We start from the raw sequence: 24,096 nt of genomic DNA on the forward strand, positions 1-24,096 counted from the left end.
TGTAAGGCTAATTGAGAAATGCAGTTCAAACAGGCACAACCATACAATCCTCATTTTATGGGGGAAATATACTTTTCTGTTTGTGTGCTATACTTTCACAGAAAGTTTTATAAAAATTGGATCAGTGGCTTGGAAGTGATTCATTAAAGTGTAAAAGCCATGCTAATACAAGGTAAATACCTAGAAATATGCTGGAAGCATGAGTGGGAGCTACAGATCAGCCCAAATAGGAAACAAAGAATCTGTGTGTTCCGGGACTAGTCAAGTTGTGAGCGTGAGGAATTCTCACGACCACTGGAAGGAGTGTGAATGGAAAGTACAGCGATCGATTGGTATTTATCAGCTCTGTGGTCACTTGAGCCCTGTTCCTGGGAAGCTAATGATTAAGAAATACTTTTGAAAGATGACGTGGGGCCCCCAGCAATCTGAGCTGCAAAAAAAAATCACAGAACGTGAGGATATACTTTTCAAACAAAATACACTGGCTTCTACCAAATGTTTTTATCCCACTCCCAAACCTGAGCAAAATCATGCAGTTATTGTTGTGAACTGGTTGTTAAACACAGCCATTAAGAAAAATAAAATTATATAAATTTCCAATGAAATTATATTAAAACCAAAGCAATAAATATTCAAAACTTATCACTTGCTACTTATGTTTACTAATATTTTTCTATTATCTATACTCTTGAGGTATTTTACAATATTTATTGTATTAATATTTGTTTGATGGAAACATTATATAATGGTGGGCTACTGTGCTTCTTTTTCCAATTCTGCATTTAGTGACATCATGCTGATGGTTTGAAATCAGCCATGGTAAGAGTATTTACATCCTGGAAATAAGCAAAAACTACCTACCCAATAAATGAATGAATGATGTAAAAGAGATCTCAGCTTCTCTCTTGTGATAGTAAAATGGCTGCCATGGCTCCGGCCATCATGTCCACATCCTATATGTCAGGAAGAGATAAGAGGAATGGGGAAAAAACAGCACCAGCCTTGACTGTCCCTTTCATGGGGAAATAAAAAACTTCTCCAGAATTCCTAACTCTGAGGACAAATTGGGGTTTCTTAAGAACATGGAGCTTTTGCACATATGGCTCCATTACCAGAGGTCTGAGCCTTCAGTGATGATTCTTTTCCTGCTGGAGAACAAGATGGATGATTCATCATGGGGGTATATTTTAAAACTATATCCAAATGCTTCAGCAGACACAAATGTGGGATTCTTTGCAGCATTAACACAATCAGAGTTGGGGTGTGGAATGTGTGGTCCTTCCCCAAGTGGCAAGGACCAGTTTTCCAGCCCACAGTGATGGTCAGGGGTTTTTGGCGAGAGATGCCTGCGTTTTCCCAGTCCTAGTTTGAGCTAATGTCCTGCCGCCAGCCACTTGCTCTACAGTTATTTATGAGCTTGCTGTTTCTAATTTCACAGAATCAAATAAGAGAAGGGTAAGCCTAGGTGCGGGGCTTCCCAGAAGAACCTGCCCACCACTAGGTTAGATTCCTGGGTCTGAAAGATGCCCTGGAGGAGGAAATGGCAAGCCGCTTCAGTATTCTTGCCTGGAGAATCCCATGGACAGAGGAGCCTGACGGACTACAGTCATAGGTTGCAAAGAGTCAGACACGACTGAAGTGACTCAGTATGCACACACACAAGCCTAGGTGTGGCACCGATCCACAGCTCTGCCAGCGACCTGGAACTGGACGGATACAGCATGGCGAAACAGGAAACATCAAATCAGCCCTATTGCTGGCAGGAAATGGTCCTAGGGGAATTTTAAACACTTTGTTTCAAGACTGTCCTGACAAAAAGCTTTTAATCATCGGAAAGAATGCTCAACCTGACTCTTTATAAGAGAAATAAATGTTGAGGTCATGATCAGTTGTAGCTTTTCACTAATCCAGTAGGTGGGGATCACAGGTTAGGTGGGAGCATTTACCCTAGAAGTTCTGGGGAAGAGGCAACCTCTCCCATCACACCTCAGGGCGCACAAGGAGTTTGGGGGTCACCTGGCTGCAGGAATTACAAGTAAAATGACAGAAGCTTCCACCCAGCAATCCTCCCCACCCCACCCCCATTCTTAGGAATTTATTCTAGAGGAACATGCACACATGAGTACAAGGAAAACTGCGCTGGTGCAACATGGTTCATAGCTGGGAAAAACTGGAAATAACCTCCAGGTCCATAAATTGATTAAACAAATTACAGTCTATCTGTACTAAGGAATATTACTTTTTACCAGAGAACAGGGCAATTCTTTGTAAAAATGTGGACGCTTCTCTAACCCGGCATTCATGCCCCTGCTCTAACTGTCCCCTTTCAGGGTCTGCAGGGACCTCTACACTGCTCAACCCAGAGAATGGTCACTGATTCCACCTGGTCCAGCCCCAACATCACCCATCTGGACAAGCTCGGCTGCCTTCACTGGGGTTCCAGGCTCCTGTCCAGGTCACATACTGTCTGTCCTCCCCACCACAACCATCAGGGTATGCCTGTGAACACGTGAGTCAGGCCCCGGTCCTTCTCTGCCCACAGCCCTCCAGGCTCCCACCTACTCGGGGTAAAAGCCCAAGTCCTCCCCCTGGCCCACAAGGTCCTACAGGATCTGCCCCATCCCCTCCCTGCCCTCCCTTCCACTCTCTCTCCTCCTTGCTCACTCTGCTTCAGACACAAGGGGCCATCAGGAGCTCTTTTCTAAGTGTACACCTGATTTGTTCCCTAACTTCCTTCAGGTCTTTGCTCAAAGGGCACCTTCTCGATGAGACTCTGAACATCCTATATAATGAAACAGTATCAACTCTCTGCCCTCATCTCTCCTCCCTTTTTTTCCAGGTAGTATCTACAGCCTTCTAATCTGTTCCATAGTTCGGTTATTCATCCTGTCTGCCTCCCCTGAGAGACTGTGAGCTACCATGGACAGAAATGTTTTGGTTTTTTTGGCCTGTTTTCTTCCCCTGTGTACCCTAAGCTCCTGAAATGGAACCAGAAGCAGTGGCCCCCTGCCAGAGTTCACATTCAGAGTGACTGAACGTAGACAGTTCGAATGCAAACTTTCACCCCTACATTAATGAATCAGGATTCATCTGTAAGGAAGATGAATCCCTTCTCCCTCGGTCCATTTATGTATCAAGTCAATTATTTATAGCAGTTTGGATATTTCACTCTATTACATTATAACCTAATACTATCACTTTTATTATTCAAATTCCTCTAGCGTTGGTTCTTGGGAGTGGCTTTGGTTTGGGCTCTGTTTGTATATACAAATATATATTCACACACACATATATCTCCTTACTTTCTGGCAACACAAGATGCTCCAGATTTACCTTGTGTTTCCCCTGCTCCATGCAGCATGAAGTTAATGATTTCTCCAAGAAGTTCTTGCTCCTTTTATTGGAGAATGGTACTTAGAAACCAAATTGCAGGTGCCAGGGATGCTCATTGCTGCAAGAGAATCAGGCTACCCATGCATACAGACGTCTATATTTACTTCCACTTCTACCTGTACTGTTACTATATCTATCTATCTAATCTTTCTCCATGTATCGAGGACCATGAATTAATACTGGGACTTCTGGTTCCAGCCCAGCACATGGTTTGTTCTACCTTCCTGCCTTCTTGACTTATCTATAATTTCTTTCTCTGACTGAGAGGAACACAGCTCTCATAGTCTACAATTTATTGACTTATTTGTCCAGCTCCAGGATTCACATAGGTCTTCCCTGGTAGCTCAGCTGGTAAAGAATCGCCTGCAATGCAGGAGACCCTCGTTCGATTCCTGGGTTGGAAAGAAAGGCTGAGAAGGGATAGGCTGCCCACTCCAGTATTCTTGGGCTTCCCTGGTGGCTCGGCTGGTAAAGAACCCACCTGCAATGTGGGAGACCTGGGTTTGATCTTTGGGTTGGGAAGATCCCCTGGAGGAGGGAATAGCTACCCACTCCCATATTCTGGCCTGGAAAGTTCCATGGACTGTATAGTCCATGGGATTGCAGAGTCAGATACAACTGAGCGACTTTCACTATAAGGGAGCTACAGCTCGGCCTACTTGGGAAAACCAGGGTTTCTACTGGAGAACAGAATTGGTGTATAGGTATTTTTGTTTCTAGCCTAACAGTAGCCACTCAAGATACCATCTCAAAAGTTACTTCGATCAGCTCCTTTCTCTCTCCCTCCTTTTCATTTACAGCTCAGTTGGGTTCATGCGTTACTGTTTTCCATTTTGGGGTTCCCACCACATTCTGGATGATTTTAACTAGTTATTGTTTGGGGCATGTGAAATAAAGACTGTTAAGAGTCAGAGCTATTTCAGAAAGTATACTCAGAGTGGGTCATCCCCTCTTTACTCCAGCTACTGTGTTCCCCCTCTCCCCTAATTATTTTATACCCCATCCCACCAGCCGTTGTAGGTCACCAACGTCCTTAAGCTCTTTAAGACCCATCGGCCTGTCAGGCTCTAGGCTGAGCGTGGGGGTTGCCGATAGGGCAAAGACTGTGTCTTTATGCTCATGGGGTTCACAATCATGTAGGGGGTCACTGGGGCTGCAGTGAGGGGAGGAACCTGGAGTGGCTTGCCTGGGGGCTCCCCCCAAAACACGATCATGCCCTACTTCCCCTAACTTGTGACTGTGACCCTATTTGGGAAAAGTGTCTCTGCAGCTGTGACTAAGTCAAGGATTTTGGGATGACAAGCAGGTCCTGGATGATCCAGGTGGCCCTAAATCCAGTCACTGGTGTCCCTGTACCAGAGAGAGGCTGAGGGGCACTGGAGACAGAGGAAAGACACAGTCACACAGATGGTGTGTGAAGACAGAGGCAGAGGGTGGAGCGACACCTGGGGCCACCAGAAGCTGGAAGAGACAGGAAGCATTCTCCCCTGGAGAGAGTACAGCCTTGTGACACCTGGGTCTCAAGCTTCTGGCCTCCAGGATAGGCGAGGAATGAATGTCTGGTGTTCTAAGCCACTGGTTAATGGTGATTTGAAGCTAATATGGGGTCAACAGAGCAGTAAGTGTCCTGGGGCCAGTGGAGGTCACCTGGAAGAGCAGGGAGGGAGGCTGGCCTGTCCTGGAAGGACCCCTGCCCCCTCCCCCAGGAAGCTGCTGGGAAAAGAGCCATCTGTCCGTCGCCCAGCAGGATGGATGCTACACCAGAGAGACGCCAGGCACCCAGACACTCATCCCTCCTTGCCTCGCCTCTGCCGGCTGCCGGGTGTCACCCCTTGCGCCGCCTATGGCAGCAAGTAATTCTTATTTTCTCCATTAAGGGAGCAAAAGTGCTCTGGAAATCTAATCCATAAATAACACTCCCTGGCAATGGTCCCCCAGCCCGGCTGAGAGCTGCAGGGCTCTCTGAGCCTGGCCTCTGGGCCTTTTAGGGTCTGTCTTGGGGAATATTTCTCCCTGTGGTGATCTTGGGACTGTGGTTCTATGTCCCTGAGCTGTCTCTCTGGGGTGTGGAGCGGGGCAGCCTGGATGGGTGGCCAGTCGAGGAGGCGGGACAGTTGGTGCTGGGGAGAGGGAGGAGCAGGCACACCAAGATTTAAGCACCAGCATAAAAGCTGTGGCTTCCCTGGTAGCTCAGCTGGTAAAGAATCTGCCTGCAATGCAGGAGACTCTGGTTCGATTCCTGGGTCAGGAAGATCTGCTGGAGAAGGGAGAGACTACCCACTCCAGTATTCTTGGGCTTCCCTGGTAGCTCAGCTGGTAAAGAATCTGCCTGCAACGCAGGAGACCTGGGTTCAATCCCTGGGTTGGGAAGATCCCCTGGAGAAGGGAATGGCTACCCACTCCAGTATTCCAGCCTGGAGAATTCCATGGACTGTATAGTCCATGGGGCTGCAGAGTTGGGCACGACTTTCACTTTCACAAAAGCTGTGAATCATGACAGTGGGGCTTAGAGCCAGGACTAGTGGACCACAGAGGCCCAGACCCACTGTCACTCTCTGCACTGGCCAAAGGGGGCAACTTGGGGAGGTGGGGCAGCCCAATGGGCTGGACAGGGGGTGTGTTTGGGCTTCCCTTCAGCAATCAGCAGGATGAGCAGGGATGCTCCAGATGTGTTGGGCGGAGCCCCCAGTGGATGAACGACAAATGGATGGAGGGGCCCAAGCCAAAGTCCTCTTTCCACCAAGCTCTTTGCAGGGGTGGTCTGGGGTGGATGCTATAGACAGTGAGCCTAATCAGGGGCCTCTGGGAGGTAAGGTGGGTCTGGGCATTGAGGGATGCCCCACGGAAAAATGATTCTGTCACAGGCACAGATCAAGTGTATAGAGGCTGCCATTTCTCACTTGCTCTATGTCTAAAATGAGCACAACTTTTTCTGTAAAGGGCCAGATAGTGTATGTCTAGCTCTTGGGGCACCAGGCGGTCTCTGCTGCTACCGCTCAGCCCTCCCTTGTAGAGCAAAGTCCGCCATAGATGGTACTCAATGAATGGGTGTGCCTATGTGCCAACAAAACTTTATTTGTAGGAGAGCCGGATTTGACTTGAGGGCTGTAGGTTGCAGGGATCTTGACCGAAGAGGCTGGGGTATTCCATACCATGTACCACATCCCTCGCCTGAACCTGACTGATCTCCGTTGAGGGGTCAGATCTAAATATCACCTATTTAGGATCCTGACAGGTCTCTGTGACCATGGCTTACCTTCCATCTCTGCAATTTCAGGGCACATGTCAAAGTTGTATTTATGATGCCTTATGCTTTCATCACTTGCCTGCTTTCCTGAACTCTATAAACTCCAGAGAAGCAGTGACCTTGCCCCCCTCTTCCTCAGCCACCTCCCAGGTCCTGGCACAGGGCAGTTGATATTTGCACCTGATAAATTTCTCTCTCAGACTCCAGTGTTGGGCCCAGTGCCTGGATGCCACAGATGCTGTAGGTTCCATGCAGCTGCTCAGTCGTGGAGTCAGCCTGGTATCTTGGCCCTGGCCTCAGTCCACGATGGCCTGTCCCAAATTACCTCCCCATTTTATGATGTTTCGGAGAGCATGGAGAACAGAGATCCATCTGCAACCGTGCTGAGACCACCTGGGTCAGCCATTCACGCTGCTGCTGTCTGTGGCCCCCTCCTCACCACTGAGGACGGACATCCGCCAGGCCCCGGGGAGGGTCAGAGGACGCTGACTCACCTGGTCAGTGTTGCAGAGTCCCCTGTAGCAGATGGGGAAACTGAGTCCTGGGGGCTTTGTTGCGGGTGCCAGAGGTAGCATCTCTGCAAAGGGGTCGGAGAAGCAGGCTGAGGGTGGCAGTGGCTGGGTGGATACATCATTGGAGGAAATTTGCTCAGGACACAGCACCCTTAAGGATGCCCATTCTGCAGAAGAAAAACTGAGGCCCTGAGGGGCGCCCTGTCCATGGCCCTCAGGCCCATCTGCTGATGTCTCCTAAATGCCTTCTCTCAGCCGTCGGCCCCATGTCCAGCCGTGATAGGCCAGCTCACCTCAAAAGCCATCTTTCGAGATGCTCCGTGTTTCCATTCTGCCCTGGTCCCCAGGGTCCCACCTCACCCCATGGTCTGTCCTCCTCTCAGGGGTCAGAGGGCACCAGTGAGCAGAGGCGGAGTCAGGCCCCGCTTCTCCTCTGCCCACAACCCTCTCAGGCTCCCACTTCCCTGGGGTAAAGGCCCCAGTCTTCCTGCAGCCCACAGTGCCCTGCGTGACCTGTCCCATCGCCTCCCTGCCTTCGTCTCCTCCCTCTCTCCCCCTCCCTTCTCCCCCTTGCTCTGCTGTAGTCACATGGTCCCACTCAGCTGCTCCTCCAAAACACCAGGCATGGGTACTTCCCTGGTGGTCCAGTGGTTAAGACTTGGTGCTTCCACTGCCAGGGGTCACGGGTTTGATCCCTGGTTGGGGAACTAAGATCCCACAAGCTGTACAGGAGACGAAATCCAGGCACGGTGCTGCCCCAGAGCCTTTGCACTGACTGTGCCCCAAGATGTCCCCATGCCTCACCCTCTCATCTCCCTCAGGACCTCCTACTGTTTACATCACAACTGACATCCCGTTTTATATACCGTCTATCTCTCCCACTGCTGTCCCACCTACTGCTGTATCCTGGTACTGGCCGAATGAGTAACACATTCATGAATATTGGGGGGGACAGCCTCACCCCACGTGGACCCTGCCGTCTCACATATGCCCAATGGCTGCCCACCACAAAATACGATCCCTGGCTCAGGTGTCACAAGAACTGGGCAGGGGCTGGGAGGGCAGCGGGGAGAGGGCCTTGCCCCAGGGAGACTCAAAAGCCTCGGGGGCCAGACGTCTGTGTGGACACAAGCTTCTGATGTCTAGCTCTGTAAGGAAATTTTCTCCATCCTGGAGGCAGAAAGCAGGGGCTGTGGGGCCATGTGCCACCCTTTGGGGAAGAACCATGCCTGTTCCCTCCTGGAGGGGGCACCCAGAGCCCACCCCAGCCTGGAGACCGCTGCCCGGCTCCCGGGCACCCACTCAGAAAAGAAGACAAAAGAAGACGCTGCAACCACCTGGAGCTGTAATTCGCAGTGCTCACGAGCCTTTAATTCATTATGAACCTAGAGGCAGGGGAATTAGGCAAAAATACAGCGCATCCTTAATCTCAGGTGGAAAAAAAATCAGGGTGGGTGGGGGTTTTTGTTTCTTGCTTTCACACATAGACACAGATATACCTTCATGGGGAAAGCACGCTCCCCCTTTGCTGCGCCACTGCCTGTCTGCACAAGTGGTCCAGGAACCCACCATGGATGGGGTGGAACCCAGAGGGACTGGCCACAGGGGTGGCCCACCTGCCCGACCCGGAGCCACAGGGGCGTCTGCCTGCTTCTTTTTATTCTCTTTACAATATAAATAGCATTTTCAAACTACATATGAACACAGGGACAGCGCCCCGGGGCAGGGGCCTGCTGCATGCAGAGGGAACCCCCACATTCCGCTGACTCCCCGGCACCTCCCGCCGCCCCGCCCGCCCCTCTAGGGCACCTGCCCTTCCCCCCACCAAGGGAGCTTCTCTCCACTTTCCTTACTTGGTTCTCTCTGGCCTGGCAACTGTTAGAACCTCTTTTTTAAACTTAAAAAATCTTTATACAAGCAAATGACGCTTTCACCCCCTCTGCAGGGACCACGGGGTGGCTGAGACGTGGTGGGGGCACCATTCTTCCCCTAGCCTGGAATGACCAACATGTTTTTCTGCCTGGAAATTCAGCCCATAAGCCTTCCGGGGCAGATTTCCTCCAAGCTGAAAGCCGTGATTCCCTCTCGAGAGCTCTCTCTCCCAGACACACAAATCCACGCGTCACAGAGATCGTACAGGATGTACCAGGCCCTCGGGTTGGGGAAGACCCTCTGCATATGTGTGAGCCGCAGCCAGACCCCTGAGGGCCGCCCACCCGCGGCCTCAGCTGGGAGATGGTTCTTCCCAGGGGAAGAAGCAGAAGATGGAGCCACCAGAAGAGAGCGCGTTTATTTTGCAAAAGGCCACGCAGAGAAGGGGGAGGGCCACCAGAGGAACTGCTAGCCTCCCGCTGGGTGCTGGCCACGTGGTGCCCGCTGCCCAGACCTTCTCGATCTCATGACTGGGAGAGAGTGAGTGACCTGGCACCGCCTTCAGGGTGCCCAGGCGTCCTGCCCTCGCCTCCCAGTGCCCCCAGGCCTCACCGCTGCTACAGAGCATCCCCATCGCTCACAGCGAGCGAGACCAGAAAACATGACAAACAAAAAGCTGAGCTGCTTTTATCTTGGGCAGCTCACCGGGTTCTGAGAAAAAAAGGACGTTTTGTTTCATTTCGTTTTGTTTTTAAAGCCACAAATCTAGAAAACAACTTTGGGGTGTGATTTTTCCTTTTCTTTCCTTTTTTTTCCTTGCATTTTTTTTTTTAAACAATAGGTATTTATAGAAAGAACCTCACAAAGGTGATGTATGTACAGAAGTCACAATCTCCACGGCTGCTCAGGAGGCAGGCAATGCAGTAGCACCTTTTACGAGAAGAAGAGCTTACGTGGTTTACGAATCTGGGTCAAGGGGGTGGTGCGCGCACCCCCGCCAGCCCCCCAGAGCCCGCGTGGCCCTGCTCCCTGAGTCCGGGGGCGCGTACGGCGTCCTGCTCGCTCCTGTCGCCGAGGTAGCCTCTCGGGCTGGGAGGCGAGGACAGGGATTCACAGCAAGCAAACGCCAGGGCCCGCCGCGCCTGCCTTGCTGGGCCGAGGGCTCACGGGCGACCGGCGGTCCTAGTAGGGGGCTCCGGGCCAGCACTGCGCCTGCAGCAGGCTCTCCATGAAGGCCGGGTAGTCCGGGTTCCGCCCTGAGTCCTCTGCGGCGCGAGGGGTGCCCACCCGAGGGCGCTTGGCGGCCTTCACCTCCTCTCCAGAGAAGACGCTCTCCTGTGGGGCCCCTGTGCTGACCGACTACAGGGGAGCAGATGGCGTGGGGGTTAGTGCGGAAAGGGCACTGTGGGCGGAGATCTGTGTCCCCCAAGGTCCAGTCCTATGCTGAAGCCCCGCCCCAGCACAGCACGATGGGGTCAGGGGTGAAGAGGTCATGAGAGAGTGGCCCTCGAGAACAGGATCAGTGCCCTTATAAAGGGACCCCTGAGAGCGCCCTCTCTCTCTCCACTACGTGAGGACACAGAAGGCAGCTATCCACAAACCAGGGTCTGCCCTCACCAGACCCTGAACTTGCTGGTGCCTTGATCTTGGACTTTCAGCTTCCAGAATCCTATGAGATTGTTTAAGTTGTCCAATGTGGTATAGCAGCCAGAATGAATTGAAATACAGGCTGTGCTTGGGGGCCTGGCTGGAACAAATGCCTGCCCTGCTGGAGGCCACTGGCCCTCGGCTGCTGGGGACAGCCCCTCCCGCCTCTGCCTGAACCCCCACGCTGTTCTGTGAGTGACCCCCGCCCCCCGCAGGCAGAGGAGGGGCCTAGCCTCCCAGCCACTGGCCCCCTAGCAGGGTGGAAGCCCTGCCGTCCACAGAACATGGGAGGCAAGGCTGGGTTGTACACAGGCCGTTGGTCTGCCTGGCAGCTCCTGTCTGTCCCCCAGGGAACCTCGCATCTGAGACCCCCACCAGCTCTGACTCGGCTCTCCCACCCACAGCCACAGCCCCTGATCCTCAAAAGTTTGCCTCTGGGTTAAATCCAAAAGAAAGAAGATGGCGAAAAGTCGTGAGAAAAGACCAGCTTCTCTCATTCCCTTTTGCATCGCCAACGTGCAGCTGCGATCCATGCTTAGGTGCTGCTGTCTCCTCCTTACTGGCCAGGCCAACTCTCCCACTGCCCCTCCTGCCTCAAAACCAGCAAAGGCCAAGGCGGGACTCCAAGGCCGCCTGGATGGGTCGCTCCCCAAGGCAGCTGTGCCTCCACCCCCGCCCCAACTCCTGGCCACTTACCAGCCGGGACCGGACCCTCTTGGGGAGCTCCTCATCCAGGGTGAAGATGTCACCACGTTTCACTGTCAGCTGGGACCCATCCTCGAACTCCACCTGCCAAGGGGATGCAGTTCAGCTTGCATCCCCGTGCCCAGCTTGCATCCCCGCGCCCACCCACTCACGGTCGGCTTGCAGGGCGACCGCTGGGAAAACAGCACAGGGTCATCCATCATTGTCTTTGTCACTGGGATAGGGGGTGATTTTTCTTCTAAGATTTCACACGTCAATAACTTTTCTTACACGATCATGAGAAAAAACTCACAATCAACTTGATTTTTTTTAAAAAATCAGGGGCACTGAATTGTACCTTTAAAAAATGGTGAAAGCGGTAAATTTCGTTAAGTATGTTCTACCACACACACACACAATCGAGAAGACATCTCCAAAGGGGAAAATATGGGACAGTTAGAAGACCTTCCCGCCTGCACTGACCTCAGAGGATAGCTCCACAGTCCCCAAAGGACCCTGCTGAGGGCCCCACCCCAGGCCCCACCATACCTGGCAAACAGGACCCCCTCACCTGGTAGATGTGACTGGTCACAGAGGAAATGAATTTGGCCCTGTAGAGGTTGCCGTCAGTCCACCGGAGCTCCACGAACTCGCCCTCGGGTGGTGGGCCCAACCGGGCACAGTCTCTACTCTGTGGAGGGAAGGATGGGATGGGGTGAGGGGCGCCCTTGGCCTCGGCCACCACACTGGCCTGGGCTAAGAAAGGCCCCATTCGGTAGAAACATCCCAGCCAGAGGAAGGCGGTGCTCTCAGCTTAAACTGTCAGGGTGAGCTATGGGCGGGTGCCTGGGGTCTGCTGCCACCCTGCCCTGTGGCCCACCCTCCTGCAGGCAGAGCTCTCCAGCAGCGTGAGGAACCCTCCCAGCGTCCTAAGGGCAGTGCCTGCCCCACCCCTTGCCGCTCACAGTGATGCTCTCTGGATACAGGTTGTCGCTGTAGGATCCGTCATCAAAGTTCACTTCGTAGAAGGTCTGCGTGGTGGTGCCGATGACGCGGCACCGGTAGTAAAGCCCGTTGCGGTTCTTGGTGATGACCACCTGGCCCAAGGACACGGCCCTCATAACCTGGACCTGCAGGTGGAGGGGATGTCAGAACACAGCAGGACAGCGGGGCCGGGGAACAGACTGTGGGGCAGACGGGCACTCACGCTGTGGCCCCCCGACTTGTGCTTGAAACAGGTGATGGAGACGACGTAGGGCCAGTCGTCCGGCTCCATGAGGACGCCGGCGGCGTGGGCACAGGTCACGTGGAAGGAGGTGGAGCAGTGCTCGCAGGAACACTGGATGCAGGCGCCCGACACTTTCTTCATCCGTTTCCGGCAGTACACACATTTCTGTGGGGACATGGCAGTGGGAACAGGGCTCCGGCTGGCACTTCTGCCCCCTGGCGCTGGGAGCCCCTGCCCTACTGGGCCCCTAGGTCTGTCTCCTGGGAGTGACTCTGAAACCTGAAGGTGGAGTGCAGGGGCCTGGCCCCATGGAGGGGTCATCCTGGGAGAGTCTTGACCACCCCAGGCCCACCAACCCAGCCTGCAGCTGGTCCCCAGGAGCACCTCTAGACCTCTTTTCCACCAGCCCCTCCACACAGCTGCCTGAACAGGCACCTTGCTACCATGTAGAGGGACCCTGAAAACAGCACACTCAGTGAGAGAAGCAGACACAGAAAGACGGTGTGATTCCACTGATGGGAAACGTCCAGGATAGGTCGATGCACAGAGACAGGCGGCGGGCTTAGGGGTTTCAGGGGCTGGGGGTGGGGTTGGCAGTCACCCAATTGAAGGGGGTGGTGTTCTTTCTGCAGTGATGGAATGTTCTGGAACTAGCTAGAGATGATGGTTACCTAAATCTGTGAATGTAGTTAAAGCCACTGAAATGGGGATTAAAAAAAAAAAAAACATAATAGGAGATTTTATCTTAATTTTGAATGAAAGATGCTGCAGTGTAGCCCTTCATAAGGAGGGGCAGGGGGGCCACAATGTGGGAACACCCGCCTGGGCGACCTGCCCTGCTGGGCGTCAGCTCCCAAGCCATCGACACTGTGCCCGTGCCCACACCCTGCCGCCACTCAACAGCCACCTGCCGATGACTCTGGGCATTTAATAAGCCGGCCTTTATCGCTCCGTAAACCACGTTCAAAAGCCAGAGAAGCCCCACAGCAAGGGCGCTGCAGGAGTGCAGCCCCGTGCCGATCGATGGCAATGAGATCTCATTATTAAACTGTCGATCCCTGATTCTCCCGCTGGCCTGTGTGGGGGGAGGGAGACACATGACATGGCCCTTGAGAACTGGGCTCCGCACCAGAAGGCAGAAACCCCACAGCCAAGGCCCGGGAGAGACCTGACAGTGTGGTCAGAGGGGGCAGCTCGTTGCTCTGAGTTTCCACAGCATGAGGAAAGCAGGCCAGGCCCCCATGGGGCCATCTGCCAGGCGATGAACTCAGGCTGCCTTAAGGGTGAGTCCTGTGTCCGGATCTCCCTCATTGGAGGCTGTGAGGTGGGGGCAGGAGATGGGGGGTCAGGCGATGGTACAGGAGGGACCGTGGGAGAAGGCTGAGGGCCACAGCTGCTGTGCCATCAGCCATGGAGGCCGCAAGGCACAGTCTTATGTCTCAGGCCTTTCCCCCTAAAGCCATTCCCCGCCGCCCCTTGCATTCCTGCCAATCTTGTCAAACACATCCACTTTCCCTCCCATCAAGATGTGACACCGCAAGGCAGAGCTGAGGAGAAGGGCAGAGCTGGTTTGAGCACCTGCCCTGACAGCCTCACGTCTACTGCCCCCTAAGCTGATCCGGGCTGGTGAGGGGGTGAGCAGCAGGCTCAGGCTACCAGCTGGCTGGGGTAGCCACCACTCACCAGGACCAGCGCCCAGAGAATCCTGGGGACAGAAGGATGGGCAGATAACCAGGTATGACCGTCCCCAAGCCTGTGGCTAGCATGTGGCCCCGGGAAGGCAGGCGGGCGGCTGGGCAAGCAGGAGTTAACTGCCAGCTTCCTTGTGAGGCTCCATTAGGCAGTACAAGCGAGCCTCGTGTAAAAGGATTTTTAATTCATCGTTACAAGTGCCGGTAATGAAGAGGCTGCAAGCTGGAAATGTCAGATGATCCATAAAGCGTCTGGGAGGCAGGATCTATCCGGCGCTGCACACCGCGCCATCACTCCACCTGAATAATGAGGTCTCTGCCGCCTGTGTTCCTGGAGGAATCACTGCCGCTGCGGCCTCTTCCTAATACCCATCCTGACCAGGCGGGGCTGGCACTGGCCTGAGCTCCACGTTAACTGACCAGGCCCCTTCCCCTCCCACATGGCTCCCACCAGCCACCCACTCTGCCCTGCCTGGAGGCCCCACACCTAGGGGCTCCAGGGTGGTGCCTCTGAGCCTTCACTTGGGCCTCCTCACCAGGCTCCCCAATTGCAGCCTTGTTTTTCTGCCTCTTGCCTGCTGGAGGCCTGGAAGAGCCTCTGTACCCAGGCCCTGTCCCAGGCAGCTGGGAAGTAAACCAGGCAAGAAGAACAGCCAGGAGGCTGTCCGTACCCCGGGCCAATGACCCATCTCCTGGGGCCCGTAAGACACATCCCACTCCCCACATGTCCCCCACAAGGCCACCCTGCAGACTCATAGGTGGTGATGACCTGGGAGCAGGAGCTGGTGCTCAGACGGCATGATCAGCACTTTCCGCTGTGGCCCAGCTCATGCTCCCCATACAGGGGATTGTTAGCAGCCCCATTTTATGGAGAAGAAGACTGAACACAGAGAGGTCAAAGAATCTGTCTGGAGTCACACAGCTGGCTGGTAGCAGAGCTGAGAATGAAAGCCAGTGTTTGCTTACTGACTACGGCCCACTGCCCTGAAGGCTCCCCCAGATCGGGGGAGGGTGGGGAGACATTATCAGAAAGAGCCGGAAGAGTGAAACTTGCAAGACCACTCCTGCCCAAGGATGGCTGTGCTCCTTAGAGGAGCCAGAGACACTGCTCCCACAGCTGAGGAGCAAAAAAGGCAAAAAAGCCCAGTTTAAAAATGGGCAAAGGACTTGCCTAGACATTTCTCTAAGAAAACATATAGATGGCCAACAGGTATGTAAGCAGATGTCAACATCAGTAATTATCTGGGAAGTGCAAATCAAAACCACCGTTAGAACAGCCACCATCAAGAAGACAGGAGATAGCAAGTATTGGCGAGGACAGAGAGAAAAGGGAACCCTCACACACTGTTGGTCAGAACCCACACTGGTGGAGCTGCTACGGAACACAGTATGGTGGTTCCTCAAAAAGTTAAAAACAGAACTACCACATGCTCTGGCAATTCCACTCATGGGTCTTTTGCTGAAGGAAAGAAAATCACTATCTTGAAAAGATATCTGCACCCCCATGTTCACGGCAGCACCAGTTACAACAGGCACGACCTGGCAACAACCTAAGCGTCCGCGGAGAGAAAACGAAGATGATGCAGTGTAGAAACACAATGGAATGCTACTCGGCCATGAAAAAGAAGGGAATCCTGCCATCTGCAGCAACACAGATGCACGCTGAGGACATTATGCTCGGTGAAATAAGCGAGTCACCTGCTGCAAATCTCCACATCCAGGAGGGAGTGAAAACAAACTTACAGAAGCAGAGAGGACAGGCGGTTTCCGGGGCTGAGGGAGGGGAAACTGGCAGCTGCTATTTATCATGTGTGAGTTTTCAGTTAGGTCTGATGAAGATCTTCTTGGCTATTATGTTCTTAAAATTCTATTTGGCCACCAATTCCAAGTTAAACAAGAAAGAACTGGGCAGAGCGCCGGTGGATTTTCTGTGTAAAAACCAGGAAATGGAGCCACAGAGAGCCACCCCCTACCTACTCAAAGAGTAACTTGCTGGCCATAGTGAAACCACCTCCAGGCTCCGAGGCAGCTACCCGTCACCCCCGGGGCAGCACTCAAGGGCCCCTACCAGCTTCCACCGCTGCTCAGGAATGCCGCTAATGTCCACGGGGTGACGCTCCATCACGTTCAGGAACCGCACTTCCGGCACGGCGATGGCGCAGATCACGTGGACCCACCTGGGGGAGGAGCGGAAGGGGCCGGGGTCACAGGCGCGCCTTGTCCCCTCTAGGGTCATCTCAAAGCTGTGGGCATGGGTCTGCCAAGCCGACAGGACCTCATCTGCTCCTGCTGGTCCTGCCCCTGCTCCGAGTCGCCCCTCAGGTACCCCCGTCCCCTAGAAGGGGCCCTTCCACCCACCTCCGGTCGGTCGTCATCTGCAGGGCGCCTCCCCGGAGGTTGCACAGGCAGCACTCCTGCAGGGACCAGACAACTCGTTGAGGGGTGTGCAGGGCGGGACCGCCCGCCTGCTGCTCCGGAATCTGCTCCGGCCCCCGCCAGCGGTCCTTACATTTCACACTAGCGGCCACCGAAGCGATGGGCTCCACCCGAGACCCAAGGAGGTGAGGCAGCCAGCCCAAGGTCTCCCCGCGGGATCGGGCGAGCCCGGGGCCCAGGCCCGGCTCCCCCACGGGCCGCGCCGGCTTTCAGAGCACCACCCCAGCTGCAGGGGCGAGTTACCGCAGTCCAGGCGTGGGCCGTGCACCGGGAACACGTCCAGCCCTCGTTGACCAGCTCCGGGCGGATGCCGTAGCAACCTACAAGACAGGGCAAACGCGTCTGTCACCATGGCTGCGGGCAGGCTATCAAAGGCCGGTGGGGGGAGGGCAGGGGGTTCCGGATGCAGGAACTGCGCTCACCACCTGCTCGGCCTCAATCCGGACCACTGCACACAGAGCCCGAGAGTCTGGAAAGGGATGGGGAAGAACAGCAGGCTTCCCCCCACCCTCTGCCGCCAGAGCTCCTCCAGGTCTGGAGGCTCAGCCTGGCCTTCGCCCCCTACCCCAGTCTGGGAGGAGCTGAGAGCGCAGCAAGGGGACCCAGACGTTGCATAAGATGAAAAGTGGGCCTTGGACAGTTCAGAACCATTGATTCTGAAAGCACAGTGAGAGGCTCTGGAATTACCCAGGGAGTTGGCTGTGGGATGTGGCTGGGTTCACAGATGGGGAGGGGGAATGCAGGAGGGGTGGAGGGCCATGCCCCAGGGCCCTGCCTCATCGGCGCTGCCACCCAGCAATACTGCAGGGACCCTCAAGCAGCTGGGGCTTGTTGCCCACCAAACGGGCTCTGAAGTCTGAGAGGGCCATCAAGCAGTACCAGGGGGTCCCAAAGGAAACTCCAGGAGAGAGCAGGACAGCAGGAAGGGGGCTCTGTGTCCTCACCGAGGCCCTGAGGGCCAGCAAGGTACCCCTGAGAGGCCCCCGCTCTGTCCTCTGGGCCCTCAGCCGAGGTTGGACCCCAGGGTGTGGTCCCGGCTCCTGGAGGAAGTGCGGGCTCCCCCTCTGCCCAGGGATGGGTCCCAAAGGAGATGCCTGTCCTGAGCCTTCTGACTCCTAAGCCTTCTCTCCACTGATGTAGCTGGGCGGGGCCCCTCGAGGGAAACAGGGTTGTGGGCTCCACTGCTGCCATCCGCTCTCCCCCAACACCCAGGGAGCGTGTCTCAGAGCCAGACCCCAGCCAGGAGACAAAGCCAGCTCCGGGCAGGCCTTGGCAGGGGCAGGCGCCAGACAGAGATGTATGGCCAGCTTCCTCCACAGGCCACACCGAAATTAAGGATCTCCAGGAAGCTTTCTCCCCATCCTGGACCACAATCTGATGTTCGCCACCCCCTTCCACCCAAGAAGGGAACAGACATCCATCTTCCTATCCCTGGTAGGTTGGGCTTTCAGGATTTGGGGGAGAGGTGGTGGTGGGGGGGATCACCGACAGCAGAGATAAATCAGACTCCTGGACCTCTGCAGAATCTCAGCTTTACCATCAATTCCAGCCTCAGCCCCAAGGCATGGCATTTAAAAGCGTCACAGACCCTGATGGGGACCCGATCTGCTGCCCCCCCCCAGGCCCTGGGAGGGGAGGGCAGGCCACAGCGGAACCTTCCAGAAGGAAGTGTCAGGCAGGCCTACCTTGACTGGGGGGCAGCAGGACGTCTGCCCCCCAAGGATGGAGACCCCAATGCCATGACACCAGGTCCTGCTATATGCCGGAAGCAGCAGCCAGAGGGAGGGGCAGCCCTGCCCTGCAGACACTCTGCCCATCTGCAGCCCCCCAGGTGTTGGCCCAGCACTCACTGGCATGGACCTGCAGGCAGCACTTGGCGCAGGCGATCAGCGGGCTGGTCCCGTCGTCGCCGATGTAGGAGTTGGCGGGGAGCGGCTCCGTGTTCTCCCCGCTGGCCGTGAAACACATCTCAGGGATCAGCGGCCGCGTCTTCTGGCCACTTCTGGAAGGTGGGATGGCCGAGGAGCCCTCCCCGAGGGCAGCCTGGGGAGCCTCCTTCTCAGTCTGCAGGGACTGCAGGAATGGATGCCTTCAGCGGAGAGCCCAGCCTAGGCAGGCGGGACCTCCAGCCCCAGCTCACCCTACTGGGACACCTGTGGCTGCCCCACCACAAGTTCTCCCTGACACCCTCCCAGACCCCAGCCCTGCTTCAGAAGCCCCCTGAGAGATCCTCCTCTAGACAGTCAGATCGTGTCCCACCCACCCGCAAGCTCTCCGACTTAAGAGTTACATCCAGACCCAGCACAGACGCCACCCCACAGTCCTTGACCAGTTTGCCCCCACTGCCTTGGGCTCGCTCTGCTCCAGCCACAGGGGCCTCCTTGCTGTCCCTCCCCAACACCCCAAATGCCAGGCTGGGTCCTGCCCCAGGGCCTTTGCACATGCAGTTCCCACTGCCTGGGGTGCTCATCTCTCGCTCATGTGACCAGCAGCCCCCAAGCCTTTGCCCACTGTTGGCCTTGTGGTCCTGACCATCACCTGATGCCATGTTACCTGTGTATCTACACTTACGACTTGCATGCCATGACAGCTGTACCCCAGTCCCCCAAGCCCCCCAGATCCAATCAGATGAAGAGTCTGTGATGAAAAATCCAGCAACACTGGGCCTGTCACAGGATGGCGGGGCTCCCAGATGAGCCTCCTTGGTACCCCCAGAGTGAGGGGAGGACGCTGCCTAGCTTGAGCAGAAGGAAAGCGGTCACCAGGACCACTGGTCTGACATACTGTATATGCGTGTATGGGGGGGTCCACCTTGGATGAGGGGACTGGCTAGTTTCCAAACAGGCACAGCTCTTTCCATGAAGCAGGACGGGCAGAGCCTGGCCTTGACGCTGAGGGCTGTAGCCGTGGAGGCCCACCAGCACCATGGGCATGATTAAGTTCAGTCATGATGCTTCACCTAGCCACTGGAATGAAGGAGTTGCGCCTCTGAAGCAGACATTCCCAGCGCTGATGCCAGCAGCACGCCTGGCGCAGATGTCCGGATGGTACATCCTACTTGTTTCCACTACCAGCTGTTGAATTGCTTAGGGATGGCAGGTCCCGGCCACTCAGAGCAGCAGGGCTCTGGAGACAGGCATGCCACCCCAGCATGGTGCACAGACCTCGGTCAGCCCAGCTAATGCATGGAAAACATCTGGCACTAAGCTAGGAGCTAGGGATCACAAAGCAAGTGAGATCTGATTCTGTTCTCCAGGACTGATAAACAGAGGGCAGGAGCAAAAGCAGAGGTGGGCCTGAGTCAGCCAGGGACAGCAGATCCAGGAAGGCTTCCTGGAAGAGGTGGCAAGTGCGATGGAACCAAAGAATGTACAGAAATCCACCTGGCCAGGCAGGGAGCTGGGTGAGTACATGAGAGATGCTGGGGGACAGCACAGGGCATACTATGAGGGGGTGGCAGCAGATGTCACAGGACAGAATGGCTGTGGGGCACGTGGAGAGGCTGAGGACTGGGCGTTTCCATCCAGGCCGTGCGTGGTTGTGATGAGACGCTAACAGGAAGGGCAGGAGGCAGGCAGCGGTCAGGGCCAGGGCCAGAAACAGGTGAAGAAGGAAACCTGGCCGCGGACGGCTCAGGGCAGAACATGGGGAGAGGCCAGGTTCATGACTTGGGAACTCAGGACAGAGTGGGGGCTGTGTGTGGGCCAGGCCACATGGGGAGTCTTTGCCTGGCTCCAGCCCACTGTCACCAGCCCCATGCTGGTTGGGCTTCCAGACTCCTGCTCACCATGCAGGCCCTTCCCTGGCCCCGCTCCTGGGCCCCGGGGTCAGACTGAGGGCGTCTCAGACAACAGCGCTTCCTGCACTTGTATCCTCTGTGATACCTACGAGTAAGTTACCTTCCAGTGAAACTCAGACCCCAGGCTCTCTCCCTGTAGCCCTCACTGGGGCCTTAGCTTCATGCCCCGCCAGCCAGGCTCTCCCCTGAGCCCACTGTGGCCCCAAAAGCAATGGGTTCTTAGTCCCCGACACCCTCTCTTCAGGGTGCAAGGGCTGGCTTCCGGCGGAGTGCCCACAGGAGCAGGCAGACACGCCTGGCTTGGTGTGGACCTGGGGTCCCACAGTGCCAGCTCACCTGGCTGTACGGGTAGAAAAGAGTGCAGATGGCGCAGTAGGGCTCTGTCAGGGCAGCTGCCACGTTGAACTTCCTCTCGGCCTGGAAGTTGGATGCTTTGTTCTTCCACTGCAGGGACATCAATGACCTCAAGGCCTCAGGGTCACCCACGTCCTCGTCCCCGGAGAAAGGGAAGGATTCTGGAGTAAAGGGGAGTGGGGAGGGGCGTCAGCACTGAGGACCCCACCTCCCAGTGTGCTCGGGGATGGGTCCCCGTCTCAGGACCGATCCTGTCTGGGGACAGGACACAGGGTGGTCAGGCCATGGCAGGGGGGCAGAGACCCCTGGAAGTTGGGTGGGGACACCGTCACCCCCACGTCCTGTAAGATGGAGGCCACAACAGACATCCATCCCGCCCAACCTGCCATCTGTCACTGGGCGGGCCTCTGCTGGCCGTGGTTCCCGGCCGGCTGTCCCCAAGCCCCCACGGCCTATTCCTGAGTTCCCTGAGGACACTGGGGCGCCATCCAACCTGGTCTGTATTGGTGGTCCCCAGAGATCCGCCCAAAGCAAGGTGCTCATTTATGGGGCTTGGGAGCTGTAGAATAGGCAGGGGACACTTCAGCCCTGAGGCATTTGAGGAGAGGGTCTGATGCTGCGCAGGGGCGCTGGGGTGGGAGTGAGCAGGCTGGATGGGCGGGCGGCAGAGGAAGGCGGGGCAGGGACCCAGCAGAGCCAGGGACCCCCTCACTCACTCACCCTCGTCACTCGAGGCCTCCTGCTTGACCACGGACAGCGGGGACCGGGTGGGCGGTCTGCCCAGAGGGTGGCGCCGGCTCTTCTTGATCTCCATTTTCAACTTGGAAAAGGTGGACGGATTCTAAAACAGCACAGGAGGCCTCTGAGGGGGCAGCTCTGGGGCCAGAAGCAGGGACTGCTCACCGGGGCCACAGCCCGGTTCCAAAGGACCCCAGAGTCCCCGGTCGGGGGCAGGAGACCCCAGGAAAGTGCAGTCCAGATCCGTGGTGGTTGCTCAACCACATCTGTGTCACTGGCCTCCGGGATGGGAGCCACAGGGCCCATTTGGGACAAGCGAGACCATGGTCAGCACACGGGTGGGGGACCCCCCGGCCAGTACCCACTGCCCCTTTACCTGCCCCTCACTAGCTCCACTCTCCTCCTCGGGCCCCGTCAGCTCCATGGGGGTGGCCTGCTCCTTCCAGGTGGGGCCTTTCTGGGCAAAGTGCTCTGAGGCCTGCTGGCAGGACACGCGGCCCTTGTTGCCGGTAGGGCCGGGCCGAGGTACCACGTATAGCATGGGGATGACAGGGCGTGGCTTTGCCTCTGGCTCCTCGCCGGGGGCCTTGGGGGGCACCACATTGAGGGGTGGTGGCAGGGGGCTCTCCTCAGCAGCCTCAAGGCCGGGGGCGGGTCCCGGGATGTCCAGCAAGGGCGCCTCCTCGGTGAACTGGGAGGACGGGGGCGGTGGCAGCAGCGGGTGGTGGGGGTGCAGGGAGCCGTAGCTCTTCTTCTTCCGGTCACTCTTGGCCTTGGCCAGCCGCAGCTTGCCCCTCCCGTCCTCTGCAGGGAGAGGAGAGACGAGTCAGAGGCAGGGACCGGGGCACTCCAGGGGTCAGTGGCCAGGAGCCCCCTTCCAGCCCCCTTGCCCAAGACAGGCCACCCTCCCCAACCCTGCCCAAGGAACCTGGGCTTTGGGCAGTCCCACCTGCAACCAGGTCCCCTGCCAGGCAGCATAGCCGGAAGCAGCGGCACCCTGGCCGTGGGGTTCTGCCCCGGGCCCAGGGAACCTTCTGGAAGAGCACCGAGGGTGTCCTCGCATGGGGCACCAAGTCGAGCTGTCGGCAAGTAGCTGGGGAGAGACCCACTCTAAAGGTCCTTCCAAAGGGGAGGGGGCAGAAGCAGGATACGTTTTCTTTTCGTATATCTGGGTTTTCCCTCTTTCTATGGCTAACACACACAGCTTGTAGAATTTTTTAAAAGCAAAACCTTAAACAATAAGTGGTTCCATGTGTGGGGGACAGAAGTGTCCTCAGGGCCCGGAACACCCTTTGGCCCCTGGGGGCCAGCACTGGGAGGGCTTCCTGAGAGGTGATAGAGTGGGGAGGGAGGTGGGCAGTGTCTTCAGCAGCATTTTAACTCAGGGCCACAGTGGGCATGCAGCTCCTGAAATAAACGGAACTGAGTGGTGTAGCCGGAGGAGTCACGGCCCCCAAGGCCGCCCACGCCGTAGCCCTAGGACCTGAGGACGTGGAGCCAGACACTGGCAGCGGGGACTCTACAGACAGGATGAGCCAAGGATCCCGAGGTGGACCCCACTGCTAACAGGGGTCCTCAAAAGCAGAGGATCCCTCTGGGCTCAAGGAAATGCTGGGCTGCTGGCTGTGAGGGTGGCGAGAGGCTGTGAGCCAGGGAGGCGGTGTCTCTAGAAGCTGGAAAAGGCAGAAGCCGGTGTTCCCTGGAGCCTCCGGAGGGACTAGCCCTGCCCACGCCCGGATCTCAGCTCAGTGGGATCTGTGTGGGACTCCTGACCCTTAGGAACGTCAGACAAAAAGAGTTGCTTCCAGGCACCAAGTCCGTGGTCATATCATCACACAGTCACTGGGGACATGTGCAGGTGGGGGTCTCCACAAGGCCTGCACAGCCTCAGGGACCCCTGCCCACGAGGACCAGCAGCCCAGCACAGCCCCTGGGCCCCGCCTGCCCACCTGGAGAATGGGCACCGAGTTCAGGCCCTCCCTGCCTGGCCTGCGTCCCCATTCTCGCGACATCACATGTGTGACAGTGGTTGATGCCCAGAAGACAAGTTGGTCATCCTGCTGCTGGTACCCGTGAGCTGTCAGTGCCGACGTGTCACCATCTGGGTCCCCGCAAACCAGGCTGGGAAAGTAAGGACTGCTCGAGGGGAAGCGCTGGTCCTTCTTCCTGCTAAACCCGTGACAACGGGGTGTGTGACAGGGTCTGGTCGGCCACCCTGCATCCACGTTACCTCGTGCTATAAAAACCTGTCCAAATGTTACCCACGTCCCTCAGCCAAACACAATGGCACAAGGGGGACGATGTTCCTGAGGGCAAGGCCATCGTTTAGTCCTTGACTATCCCGACCCGGGAAGGGGTCAAACAAGCATCCTCTCTCCCTTCCTCCAGGCAGACCCCTGGCTTGAGTGCTGGGAGGGAGCCAACTCCCACCAGTGGCCCCCACCGGGTGAGCTCAGAGCCAGCCTGGCCTGCAGTGATGATGGCCCCTCTGTCCA

General features: G+C 56.3%; 1 protein-coding gene across 1 annotated transcript in view; it reads right to left on the minus strand.

Annotated features, from left to right (window-relative positions):
* Window positions 1–8,496: 8,496 nt before the first annotated feature.
* KDM4B (lysine demethylase 4B) overlaps window positions 8,497–24,096 on the minus strand; it is a 121,136-nt gene continuing 105,536 nt past the window's right edge. The window contains 12 exon segments of the mRNA XM_070793049.1: window positions 8,497–10,383; window positions 11,368–11,460; window positions 11,927–12,046; window positions 12,321–12,503; window positions 12,506–12,748; window positions 16,343–16,451; window positions 16,633–16,688; window positions 16,954–17,030; window positions 18,561–18,783; window positions 20,846–21,024; window positions 21,584–21,704; window positions 21,978–22,405. Of these exon segments, the coding sequence (XP_070649150.1) occupies window positions 10,207–10,383; window positions 11,368–11,460; window positions 11,927–12,046; window positions 12,321–12,503; window positions 12,506–12,748; window positions 16,343–16,451; window positions 16,633–16,688; window positions 16,954–17,030; window positions 18,561–18,783; window positions 20,846–21,024; window positions 21,584–21,704; window positions 21,978–22,405 (2,009 nt within the window). The 3' untranslated portion in view covers window positions 8,497–10,206.

This window comes from Bos indicus, chromosome 7, assembly GCF_029378745.1.
Source record: "Bos indicus isolate NIAB-ARS_2022 breed Sahiwal x Tharparkar chromosome 7, NIAB-ARS_B.indTharparkar_mat_pri_1.0, whole genome shotgun sequence".
In the NCBI taxonomy this organism is placed as follows: Eukaryota; Metazoa; Chordata; class Mammalia; order Artiodactyla; family Bovidae; genus Bos; species Bos indicus.